Source organism: Patiria miniata, unplaced genomic scaffold, assembly GCF_015706575.1.
Source record: "Patiria miniata isolate m_02_andy unplaced genomic scaffold, ASM1570657v1 HiC_scaffold_6, whole genome shotgun sequence".
Classification (NCBI taxonomy): Eukaryota; Metazoa; Echinodermata; class Asteroidea; order Valvatida; family Asterinidae; genus Patiria; species Patiria miniata.
Window position 1 is genome coordinate 1,198,988 of NW_024037073.1, and position 13,760 is coordinate 1,212,747.

Genomic DNA, 13,760 nt, shown 5'->3' on the forward strand with positions numbered 1-13,760 from the left:
CCGGTCCCGATGTACATGTGGTTTGTAGACCATACATTGACATTTTTTAACAGTACATTAAGGAAATGGGAAACTAAGAATGAAGCTTCCGACGTGGGCCGCATTATGGGGATGATTGTGCAACAAGATCTGTGAGGATACCTAGGCTACACATTGTCGTTGTGTTTCGTAGCAAAATTACATAAATTTATAATCGCTCAACATATCTGCAATGATTGACAATCATTGGGGTTTTGTGTAACACATCATGACTGTCAGTCATTCCTTTTAAAAAGTTGGGACTGATGCAGAATTATAATGATAAAAGTGACACCAGCATACTGAATTTTACTGCGCGCATTTTAATATGCACAACAAACTACGTGGGATTGAGAAGTTAGATAAAGTGACAGTAATTCGCAGTGCAAATTTGTATACATGTTAGGCTTTGAAGGTTATGCACGATAGGCCCTACAACAAGTGGAGTTTACATTAGCGCTGTTCACACAAACTGAATCTTAACAACTTTTCACTCTATACATGTATTTTATAACGTTTTCTAGAGATTATAACAATATTAATTAAACTGAGAAATCATCCCTTTCAATCATTGCGCATAAGTAATGTTTGTATGATGAAAAAGCTTTACAACGAAGTTCAGGACGTTAAGAAACAGCTGTTATACTGTTTTTTATTCTTTAAAGTTTCATAACCGTTCAAAATATTAACCTCTTTCAAATGGATATATCTCGTTTTGGAAATAAACTCTTCATATTATTGATCGACAAATTCAAGTATAACTTAGCAGTCCTTTAGAGCAGTACGATATCCGAACACATAATATGTTTTTATCGCACTGTGACAAGTATTAAATTAAGGCTAAAAGGGGGACTTATGCTAGGGCAGACATTCCCGAATTTTTGCCACGAATATCCCGATCTATCCCGAATAAACATTCTTGATGGCATCATTCATTCATTTTCGTTCATTCATATTTATTTCCACTTAATCATTTTGAAGGGAAACGGTTTAAACAATAATTTAGATAACAGGATAAGATTAAGCGGTGGGCTTCTCCAAAAAGCAAGCTTGTCAAGTGGAGAAGTCTATTATGTGTAGAAAAAAATATATTAATTACATTTGTTCCTTTAACTTACCTACACAGTGAAATACACACAAACACACATATACAAGGGACCAACACAAACGACAGGAGAAATTAGGAGAAGTTAGCCCCGATTCGCTGTCTTTAAGAATAACTTACGAATGAAACAGAAATAATCAAGAACAAGGTACGAATTGAACGCCGAATCAGACCGAATGAAGCCGAACCAAGCCGAATGATAGCGATTTAGTGCAGAATATACCGCATTGTTGCGATTTTGTCGAGAGTAGATGATACGAATAACTCAAGAATCATCCAGAATGACCCAAAATCATGCCGCTTTAGCGATTCGTAAGTTATTCTTATAAAATTCGTGCATTTCTTGATACATTCGTAATGATTTGGCATGAGTGGACTGTTAACACCAACAATAACTCAACGAAACTGTAAGAATATCCAGAATGATTTAAGAATATCCAGAACTATAGTTACGAATACAACAAGAATAAACCAAGAATTTAAATTGGTTCCTAAATCACCCCGACAAATTTTGAACATGTCCAAATTTGTCGGGACGCTTCCCGATCTTTAACGATCTTTCACCGAACTAACAGAATCATCCCGAGGCAGTCAAGAACCATTCCCCGATTTACTCAAGACTTGCTATTCGCGGAGATTCGGCTTAAACATCGGGAGTGTGTGAACCTAGCATTATTGTACCAGTGCCGAATTGAGGCCGATCGACTCCCCCTTTCCCGGCCACAGGCCTGTTGAATGGCGGACGAACTCTCTACCACCACTATTCAGTCGGCAAGAAAATTAGCTCATCGTATAGAATATAATCAAAAACTCTCAACTGTTTGTTGGTTGTCATCTTATTCATTTTATTCATGTGATATTCCATGTCTGAAGCTCTCAACTAATTTTTGCTGAGTATACATGTACGCGAATCATCTCAGCAGTTGCATTTTATTGGTAGATTTTTGATATTGGCCCTTTTAGTTTTCCAATTTTTTTGATGGGCCGATAATGCACGTTCAGGTACACATGTACACTTCTACAACTTTCATCAAAAACAAAACTTCATCTGCCACTTTCATTATACATGTACATCCTTAATAAATTCAATTCAGTAAAACTCGTCTCATGATCGCGTTTAGTATTTCAATATCTCCCAACCCGATTTCGATTTCGAATTGCTCTAAACAAGCATTTGTTATTGATTGATTAATTTTATTATTTCTTTAAGCATAAACTTCAGAGAAAAGAGACTTCATCAAAAAGAAGGCCATCGATTTTATTCTTAAAATTGTATAATTATTCACCATACTTGCTTCCCGTTGATTGTCAAACAAAATAACAAACAGCCAATTCAAAGAGAGGGACTTTTGTTTTATCCACTAACTCGTGATGACGTATGGTGTTGTTTTCCCCTTGTTCCTCATGTTTTGCAAGGTAAAACTATTTAGTATCGAAGCCTTGTGACATGAAAAAATAAACATATTAAATGCATGGGAATGCACATCAACGGGTCCATATAATAGATTCAGATTTGGATTATTGTTTGTTTAGATGTTGACAACTTTTGAACGCCTCCGCGAAAGATCACTGACCCGGCGCCAGAAACTGAATGGAAATATCACTCTGTCATTGGCTACCCGAATATAACGAGGGGAATGAGTCGAAGGGAGTGTCCCAGTCCTTATCTTTCGGGGCCTATGATTTTTACTTTTCAAAATTGTATCTCTTTATTTGTTGTCGTATACTAACATTATTCTCGAGGACTGGTGTTTGTGGAAGTTCGTCTATAAACAGACACGAAAATTAAGATTTGAGGCTTTGCATGGTGGAGTATCGGTATCGTTTCGGTTTGCGGTAACACCATGTGGTAATGCTTAGAAGATATTTAGTTCTGAAAAGAACTTGTCCTGCTTATTATCAACTTTCGCTAAGTAGTTTTTGTTCTGATAAGAGCAGTCCTGCTTTAAGTTCTAAAACAACTTGTCTTTGGTCTCAACGTTTCGACTAGCCGGCTCTAGTCATCGTCAGGAGATGACTGCCCACACGAAATGCCCACAAAATGAAGCATTCAGACAACCCGCAAAAGATAAACCAGAAATTCACAGCAATGTTTGGCCGATTCTTTACGTTAATCTCGCATCAATTATGGTATTTCTCATATTTTCTGAGATTTTATGTGTATATTTTCTGGTGGTTTATGGGTGGTCGGTGACGCCATGCATCTTTACAATGGGTCATATATGCTTTGCCGTCTGGCCCAAATCATAAGTTCTAAAAGTTAGTACCAAAATACGGGGTGTACTTTGTGTACGTAGTGCAAGTAGTACTCTAAAATATCAGTACAGGCTACCATGTATGCATCCACTGAAAATTCAGTTGTTTTTCATAAATTTATAGATAATTTTTGGGGGTGCTTGACCCACCCATTCCCGCATTATATGATGAATCAAATCATGATAATAAGAATTTTCCAAGTTATCAACTCCTTCAATCTAAAAAGAGATTTTCCTCGGTGCTGAACATTATTTTACATGTTGAGGTTAGTTCCTTCTCCGTCCCAACTCCAGCTATACTAGGCTAGTGTTCCAAGTTTGGTAAAGGAACGTTTGTTTAAAATGTAGATCTGCTTCTGAACTTTCCCAAGCGTATTAAGTCTACCACAAAATACTTTCAAAGTGGGTGCTTTGTGTTAGCAGTATAGAATAGATTGCCTAAAGGTATATTGTGCATTGTAATACCACCGGAATATGAATAGCTCATAGCCATGCATGCCTTCAGTACAGGCTGCCTTTATGGGCAATTCAAGGCAAAATCGCTGAAACGAAAACCCCGCAAAAACATTGAAATGGTAATTTCGGTATGTGGACAATGGAGTCTATTTTGTCCAAATATTTCACCAAACCCAGAGAGTGAACGGAGTCGAGGAAGTCGGCATTGTGCTGACTTTGCCGAAGCTTGTTGTCACGCTTGAATGACATCGAACTTCAACGAGCTCAGATTGCCCTTGTCAAATTTGTTGCGCATGCGCATGCAAGCCTCTTTGGATCGTATTAATTTGTAGCTCCGCATTTGCGTGCAGCATAATACACGAATATGATTGTATAATGTAGACGCTTCTTTATCATAAACAAGTGTGTATTCTTTTGTTTGGTTGTACTTTGGGTGGGAGGGGTGAAGGATTAACAAAATAATGGCCCGATGTAGTCAAACTGACGCCTCATCAGATTTGCGTCGGTTTTAAACATGCCTATGCCTATTCGTACATCAAAATGATTTCCGTATATGCAAAATCACAGGTTTCACTTTCTCTTGAAGATTACTGTAGCACGATAAGGCTACCGTCTTGAAGAGCCACACTGTAAAAACAGATCTATATGGAGATACAAAAAAAGTTGCATGAGAGAAAAAAGTTCACCACCTATTTGAAAACACAGTATATGCGGTGAACAACAGTCAATGTGTTTTGGGTGAGTTTGTAGTGTGTCGACGTTGCTGTTTAGCAAAAGAACTTGAAAAAAAAACTAAGTCAGCTATTAACATCGGATTTCGCTAAAGGGGGGAATTCTGTCTCAAAGCAAAAGCCTTTCGTGTACAAACCAAATTGGGCGGACGAAAAATAAATATAGGCATAGTCGATTGTATACGATTGATGTGCACTCGTACTCGAAACACATGCTCGAGAACAACTCTTCGACGAGTACTTTTTGAGAATACTCGTACTCAAATATCAAAATACTTGGTCTCGAATTCACGGTACACGACGTACTCAGTCGAGAAGCAAAGAAGAGGACTCGACTATTCGATCATAAGAACTCATACTTGATTATAACAGAGGGCCAGTAAATTAGTTTTGAATAAAAAATGGTCTCATCGAGAATTGACTTGCAAGAAGTCTTGCTCAAATGTAGTCCATTTTTCCCCACTTGAGTATAGGCCTACTCAAGTACTCCTACTCGGAGGTTCCTTCCTCCATGGTGGTCCATCATGGCCTACTTGGACTCGGCTTCACAAAACTTGACCTGGAATGTCCAAGTGTTGCACACGCGGGTCAAAATTCTCGGACGGATGAGAATGTGGCACTCAATACAGTACTCGGCAGTACTTTCATTCCACCGTGACAAAGCCTTCGGCTCGGTTGTTAAGCCAGCAACAAATTAAACCTGGGACACTCAGGCTCAATATCGGTCTATGGTCTGTTTCACGAACGTCAAATCTTATGAGTTTGGGACCAAACTATACACTATTTCCATTTCATTTCTCTTTAAATGGTCTTGATATGATGCCCGAGATGATGTCGAAGCCGGAGTTGAAATGAAACCGAAGTTTTTAACTTTTCAGTAGTCCTCATTATAGCGCCCTCAATAGTTTCAGGAGCGAACCGCGGCGGCGGCGCGCGCTAAATTAAACTAAAATCTGCGGCTGAAGTTAAAAACGCAGGATGATGAAGACCTCTGCACAACTTACCTAAAGTATAATTAAATGTAATAATTGTTAAATAACATATACACCCAAGATCAATGTATTCGGGCCATGAACAGCAAAGGAATGGAAGGGGACATCGTCAGACAGTGAAACCAAACTGGCACTGCATTGATTGAGTGCGTTTACATGGTTTATCAAGTTCAACCATAGGCTGCATCCGAATCAGTTGTCTAGAGCTAGGTCTAGGTCTGCGCCCATTGAAAATACGCGGGGACGCGCTGACAATAGACGTAGCCGTAGCTCTGGAAGCCCGTTTCGGACACGGCCATAGCTTGAGTAAACTCCAGCTCAAATGCCTATCGCATAATGCCATAGAGCTGGAGTTACTCAAGCTACTTCAACCATATGAAGACGTAAGGAAGAAGAAGATCTTTAAGAAGAGTGCGGACGCTTTGTTTTACATTTACGCAGTGCCAGTGCTGTGCTGGCTATAACTGGCACTGCGTAAATGTAAAACAAAGGAATGTCGGACACTTCGCCCCATTTCCACGTCGCCCCATGTCACTTCGCCCCTAACCACATCGCCCCATCCCCACATCGCCCCATCTCCGCTTCGCCCCATCCCCACTTCGCCCCATCCCCGCTTCGCTCCATCCCCACTTCGCCCCATCCCCACTTCGCCCCATGTAGTATGAAAAAGGTGAAGGCTAGTCTAGGGGTGCAGACAAAATAAACTGCCAAAGACCCCAGATAATAAATGCTCCCAATTCTAGAAACTCAGGAAAAATACAAACTCTCTGATGTGGTGCTAGAATGTCGGACACTTCGCCCCATTTCCACGTCGCCCCATGTCACTTCGCCCCTAACCACATCGCCCCATCCCCACTTCGCCCCATTCCCACATCGCCCCATCCCCACTTCGCCCCATTCCCACTTCGCCCCATTCCCGCTTCGCCCCATCCCCACTTCGCCCCATCCCCACTTCGCCCCAACCGTTAAATGTAAAAAAAAAAAAATCTCATCTATTTTTTTGGCTTAAAAAAAAACAATTTCAACAGATTCACTAACTAACTAACGGAAAGAATTAGCCCATCACCAAATGAACAATTCATAACCAACCTCTCAAGCTAGGCTCTCCCCTCCGAGAAAAAAGCTTGAAGTAAAAGATCCAACTTTGTTCCCAACCCGGCTATACCAACCCGTCTCCCACTTATCTGAGAACGACAATACCTTTGACATCCTAATTTCACTCTTGGAGGAACCAATCTCATCTAAATGAAGTTGTAAGTGTCACATATCAGACAAATTTTGACGGAACATTTTCCTCAAGGCAGTGAGTTCCTTTTAACTCACTGACCCATACCGATTCTTTTGAATCCAGCGGCTGATGATTTTATTCACAAGCCAATAGGAGAGGCGTCTCTGAATGGGATCTCTCATCTGTGTCTCTAGCACCACATCAGAGAGTTTGTATTTTTCCTGAGTTTCTAGAATTGGGAGCATTTATTATCTGGGGTCTTTGGCAGTTTATTTTGTCTGCACCCCTAGACTAGCCTTCACCTTTTTCATACTACATGGGGCGAAGTGGGGATGGGGCGAAGTGGGGATGGAGCGAAGCGGGGATGGGGCGAAGTGGGGATGGGGCGAAGCGGAGATGGGGCGATGTGGGGATGGGGCGAAGTGGGGATGGGGCGAAGTGGTTAGGGGCGAAGTGACATGGGGCGACGTGGAAATGGGGCGAAGCGTCCGACACCCATCTACCGTTACGGTGATGGACCTATAGTCTGGTTCCCAGACTCGACAATATTCAACGTCAGGACCTTTGGCTACAGGATAGGAACCAGACTATATAACTGAATGGTTCTCGGACTTTAAGTTTAACATGTTTATTTCCCTTTAAAAAAAATTCTTACGAAGCCAGGGATCACTAAGATTAAGAAACAAGCGCGAGTGCACAACAACAAGCTCTAGTTTGGGAATGTCTCACAATCATAAGCCAAAATCGGATTTTTGGTCAAGTATTTTTGGTCCACTTTCGGAGACAGACAGACGGACAGACCGACCACCAAGTGACATGTAGCAGCTCCTGCCAGAGCTTTAAAAAAAGAATGGAAAAAGTAGGTTTTGATTAAAATAAAAACATAAAAGAAAACTATCAAAAAAAAAAAATTAATAAGGAAAAAAAATGTCACAGTGTGCATTCAATTCTGGGACCTTTGGCATGGTTTTCCTGCATTGAACCAATCAAATGTAAAGCGCTGTGGTTTTTGTGCGATGCCTTAACGACAGTAGGTGAAAATTGCGTTTTGGCTGGCATATAATGATAGCCATTTTCTTTTTTAAAGGGGGGGGGGGGTTGTGTCTGTTTGTGCTAGTGCCTCAGCCTTGAAGGAATTTCAAGGATAGGATGATAATGATATATTCATTTTATTTTTTGAATGAGCGAAGGCGTTGTTTAGATATCGATATCACACTTTTAAATAATGTTTGTTTAAAAATTGTTGCAAAAGACATTTCTCCACATCCTGGATATCGGCAAAACTCTGACTGCTACTATGCTAGTGCTAAGTACATTTTGTGTTCACGTTAGTTGAAGATATTTTGACAGTCTTTTGTACTAAAGCAAACCTTATTTTTCTCTCTCTTAACAGGTTGCAGCATTGCAAACAATACGGGGTAAGTAAAGCTATTTCTGTTGTTATTTTGGCCTACATTTAAAAAGGCCTAGCATTAATACCAATGACACACCATGCAAATTGTAATATTTAATAGGTACCCTGGTAAGGCACACTTTCTTGACAATGGTTCGAAAATTCACACACATTCCTTAACGATGCTCTTCGACTACAAGTACCTGGTACAAGTATCCTCGAGGTACCAGTTTTCGAGGGTGTAAGGATTTATTTCAAGCAAGAGAAAAACACCGACATAGCCTTTGGTTTCCACATTTTTGGGCTGGCTGTGGAACACGTACCGCACACACAACGAATCAACTGGTTGTGTGGTACAAATCTGCGCGCGTGCGTCGCTACAAGGTCAAACCTTGAAAACTGGATGCCTCGAAAACCTGAAAAGAGTGAAGTATTTTTTTTGCGGGTGATTGTCACCACACCAGTTAAAACCACTTTGAACTTATTTTCTGCATCCTAAAGGATAATTCAAGCCAATAATAAAGGACAAGTAAAAGCCCGCTTCCTTTTTTAAATCAATCTTTGCAATATATTTAGGTTGTTTTTACGTTCTTCCAGCAAACTTGTAGCTTTGTATGCAAGTTTAGAATTTGTTTTAAGGCATTTTAATAGCTCATTTGGTCAGCAAAAGAATCTAGAAAATGGAAGAATACCTCTTGGAAAACCCGCCATCTTGAAAAAAAAAAGGCTTCCTCTCTTTTCTTAAAAACTGTTTAAAAAAAAAATTGGCCTTTAATCTAGAACTTGGGTTTACATCCGCCATAGCTAACAATGTGTTTATGTAGGCCGTTGCAGCGTGCTTGAAATGGTAGGCCTACCTATGGTTGCACTTGCACCGAGTTGATCTCCAAGTCAGCTAGATCCTGATTTCGGCGGCGTATTCAAAAAAACATAAAAGGTTGCAATTGAATGTGTCTTTTGCAGTCATCCCTCTCTGATGCAAATGAAAAATAGACATGAGCCACTTTAAATGCTCAACAATGTCCATGAGGTTTGGTGTCGAGTGTGACAGGGGGGGGGGGGGGGGGGGGGGGGGGGGGGGGTTACCCTCCTCTTGGGCCACAAAACAAAAAAATAGGAAAATCTTGCAGAAAAACCACAGAACATGCCTGTACTAAATCCTTGGCAGCAATTTCCCCACCCCCTTGGTCCAAACCAGGATCTTCCCCTGCTTAACCACTTTCTTTCGACACTTTTGTCAAACAGTTTCCAACCTAGCTGTGGCTTTCAACGACGCCACCAACGTAATCAAGGAAGGCTCTGCCATGCAAATGTTTGATCTGGATGTCTCCATCACCCTGGCCTCCAACAGTGAGCATGCAGATGCCAATGGCGTCATTGACAGATGGTCCCTGACGCTTGCCGTACAAGACAATGCGGGCACGGCTTGCGTGACCGGCCCCGTGACGTTAACAGCCGCCCAGTCAGGCGTCGCTATTCGGGCAGGGGGCCTGGGCACCATGAGGGCAGTCTCAGCCAAACTGGACCTGACTTCCTGCCTCTGCTCTTCGGCAACTCAGCTCAAGGTGACGTTGGGGTCAACTCGCTACACGCTCGATCCAGCCATGCCTTCAGGCACCGGATCGCTTGATTGCCATGGTATGTTACTTTGGTGGGGTCACTGCCATGTTTGTAAATGCTACAATGTATATGCCTTAATTGGACCTGTTCAGTGGTAGCCAAAGGTTTCTCATGGGGAATCGGGGGAGGGAAGGGGGGCAGGCAAATTCCCCCATATCTTACCCGCTTTGTACCACATATTGACTTGTTAAAGAATGATATACGCTATTTTTCAGACCGTCAGTTAATGATATACATTTAAACTGGTAAAGTGGTTAAATTGTTTAACAAAACAGTTTAAAGGAGTGAACATTTGTTGACAAATTTCAAAAATGTGAGTTTTACTGACAGAATAACTTTGGCAGATTTTCTTAAAGGCATATATGGGATCATTTGCTTTTCATGCATTATTTTGTTTCCAGCAGTTTTCATTTTATTCCAATCAGCCGTTATTTCCATAATGCCGAAATATATGAAATAGCATAACAAAGAGAAATAATAAATAATACAATAAATAACTACTAAGATTAGTAAGGTAGAAAGAATGATAGATTATAGAGTGGCAATTATGGAGGTATCTTTTGAAGCCTTTAGGGCGAGATGCCAAACACTGATCGCAATCCAAAGTAGAATGTTCAAAACCTAACCTGTTGAAGTTTCAGCTCAGTAGATAATACACTGTTAGAGAAAACACTGAAAAGCCATGCACAACCTTTTTTTTTATCACAAAACATGATTTTGTTAATGTTACTTCTTATTAATAATGGACTGACTGATCGTTAGAAATCACCTACATTTTTCTTGATTTTTTTCTTAATGACAGTGAGCCAGACAGATATTTTCACAGGGTGCTAAGTACCAGTATGATCTTAAATACAAATATTGTTTATTTAATTAACCCTTGTCCCTAACCCCTAGTAGTTCCTCAGGACTACCCTGCTAAATCCAACAGAGTCCAACCGGGGTTTCCTGCTCAATCCACTGTGCCTTATTTTCAGTCGTCTGCTGAATCCAACTTAGTCCAACATGGCGTTATAATGCGGTTCAGTTGCCTGCTGAATCCAACATTTTGCATCAGGAATGTACACAAGGGGTTTACTGCTCAATCCAACAGGCTCCATCGGGTATATGACATAGTTGGATCCTGTTGGATTCAGCAGGGTTAGCGTTCTCGCTACATTAGTTTTGGGATATTGCAGATTAACCTATATATATGCCTTTAACCTGACACCAGCCTTGATGTTTTTCCTTTTTTGCCGTTGTTGACGGCAGCAGATTGTGAAGGTGACAGCGCCGCCTAATTCAGACTGTATCGATTCTTTAATAACAGGTCTAGCTGCTCGTACCCTTACGGTAATAACTGCCGGTGCCAACCTGATTGAGAACGTCAATGATCAGCCCGTCACGCTGACCATTGTGGGCAACAGCGAGTCGCAAGGGCGCAGCGTCGGGACGGGCACCAACGCAAACTGGGCCGTGCAGGTGTTCATCGCCAATGGGAACTTGACTCACTACACACCCATCGAGAGCACGCGCGCCGATGCGACAGTGCCACCTGCGGAGGCTATGAGGAGCTGGGCGGCCGGGGACACCCTGACAATTATAGGAGTGACGACCATGCTGAATCTGACCGGAGTCGGCAGCTGCGACACGATCGACGTTCTCTGCAGCTCCCTGTATCGAGACCCAAGCGCCACGAATGTATTCAGCGTCGACGGAGGGAACATCGTGTCGTGTACCCCTGTCATATGCATTGGTAAGTCGCACGAGCTGGACTTCATCCCGTGGAGGTGCTGAGCAGAACGTAATCACTCAGTTAATTTACAGGCTGAGGATGTGTTAGCAGAGAACCAGTTTCAAGCAATATTAACAATGCATGACATTTGCACTGGTAACCTGTTTTGCGTAGCCAAATGTTTAGGTGCTTAGCAAATATCTGTGCACTCCACAAAGCCCGTGGATGCGAAGTTTATCAAATCAACCATAAAACGTACTCTTTCCGATATTTGTGTATAGTTTGTCAGTTCATTCTGCTTCCCCCTTGCAATCTGATTACTATTCAAAAGGAAACATGAGTATAGTGATTACCAAATTCCCAGTTCCTAATTTTGCAGAGTTTAAATTTTAATAACTGTTTGACTTTGGGAGTGATCCCTGGCCAAATCACGTACAGGGTGGTGCAAAAAGAAGGAAACCCACCTTTGACAGCAATTTTCACCTACTTGTTGAGCATTTTTTTTAGTTTTCAATTTTAATGGTATTGAAATATTGATCTTCAAACATAAGTGATGAAAAAACGATCGCAAGTACGTATTTGGTCTCTGACATATGGCAATTTAAAATTTCATGAGCCAAACTTGTTTGTCCATGGAAAGTTGTATTCCATCCGCTTGCCCGAGCGTGGCTACACTAGGTTTACACGTGGACAACTGTGATCTTGATGACTTGTGTTCAAATTAGAAGAAGTGGGCTTCCTTCTTTTTGCACCATCCTGTATAGAAACTGGAGTCCTTTTCTTTTTGCCTGATATGCACCACGTTTATGTCTTTTTCTTGGAAAGGTGTCCTGATAAACCAAGTTATTCCGGCCTTCACCCAAGCTACAACCATAGACCAAGGCAAGACAAACCCTAACATTCCGCTGACTGTGACTATCAAGGCAGATGACACCAAAGCCTCCGTATCCGGTAAGCAAGAATTTAGCAGGGTCCAAATCTAAAAACTGCTTTAATAGCAAACTTGAGTGCTTATATTAGTGGAGATCAACAGAGTACCAGTCACAGTAGACATTACCTTGCATTCGGGCTGGTTACCTGTTTTTGCGAAGCAAAGCCATTTCTATGCTAAGCAATTGTGTGTGTGCTAAGAAGCGTTTACATTTGGTAAGCAGTATATTCTGCATATATTATAAGCAGTTTATTGTGTAGGTCATGAATTTAAATGGGAGAGGTTATTCCTAGTACCAATCGTCATAACAAGTGCATTAGGACGTGCTTTGAGACTATTACTTTTTTAGTGCTTAAATTTGTTCTCACTTTGGGGTAATCCTTATTTTTATGACACCTGTATTTTTTACGAGTTCTGTTCTAAAGTGACTTCTCCAGCTGTCTGTCCAGTACCAAAGTGACTTTTGCGGGCTAAAGCAGACTTGTTTCTTCAGCTAAGCTCACGTTACTTGTAATTTTGAAAGCACAAGATGTGACTTTCCCACCTTTATTTGCAGTTTGCCATCTTGGTTTTTGAATCTGTTTTCTGTTTGTCATCGCCGTCGTCTTTTGCCCCTTAATTTCCCTCATAACTTCAAAGCCCTACCCTCTTTCCACAAAAAGTAAACCTGCGGATATTCAAGAAGGCATCATTGTCAACTGTTCAGACGTGTCAAGAAATATCAGAATGTCACTTTTGAGTGTCATTTAGTCAGCTGTTTTGTGAGTCTTTTAACCTTATAATAGGAACGGGTCCTAAAGGTAAGGATTACCGTCACTTTGTAGATTTCATAACATAGTTCTCCTACATAACCGCCCTTCAACATTGCACTCGGTCTCCTGTCAAAACCAATGCAAGAATGTTCTTACTGTTCGTTATTTTTATCTCGCATTTGAGGGACTGGACTGTGGAATGTCAACGTATTTGGTAACGCCAACGCCAACTGCATGAACCCTACGCGTGTACCCGGGACAGCCACCATAGTGCAAGGCGTCGACTACGGGCTGGACGTCAACCATATGTCGGTCTGGCCCTTGGTAGGTTCACAGTATATAGTCATGTTCCCTAACGTGGCGCACTGTGTAGTGTTGCCAAACCTCTTTGTTTACAAACCTCAAATTCATGCAGTAAAACACTAGTACATTTACCTTATTGATGCTTGCTATTTTAACCTCTGTGAACAATTTCAGTTTCATAAAATTTAATCCGTAATTCAAAAACGGTGGCGTCCGGAAATTGGGCACAAATTGGCGGAGTGTTCCCTAACGTGGCGCACTT

At 41.4% G+C, this 13,760-nt stretch overlaps 1 protein-coding gene across 1 annotated transcript in view; it reads left to right on the forward strand.

The window, feature by feature from the left end:
- LOC119743207 overlaps positions 1–13,760 on the forward strand; it is an 85,609-nt gene that overhangs the window by 1,311 nt on the left and 70,538 nt on the right. The window contains exons 2-6 of the mRNA XM_038219590.1: positions 8,179–8,203; positions 9,424–9,816; positions 11,108–11,533; positions 12,338–12,463; positions 13,380–13,519. Coding sequence (XP_038075518.1) covers positions 8,179–8,203; positions 9,424–9,816; positions 11,108–11,533; positions 12,338–12,463; positions 13,380–13,519 — 1,110 coding nt within the window. The remainder of the gene's footprint in view (positions 1–8,178; positions 8,204–9,423; positions 9,817–11,107; positions 11,534–12,337; positions 12,464–13,379; positions 13,520–13,760) is intronic.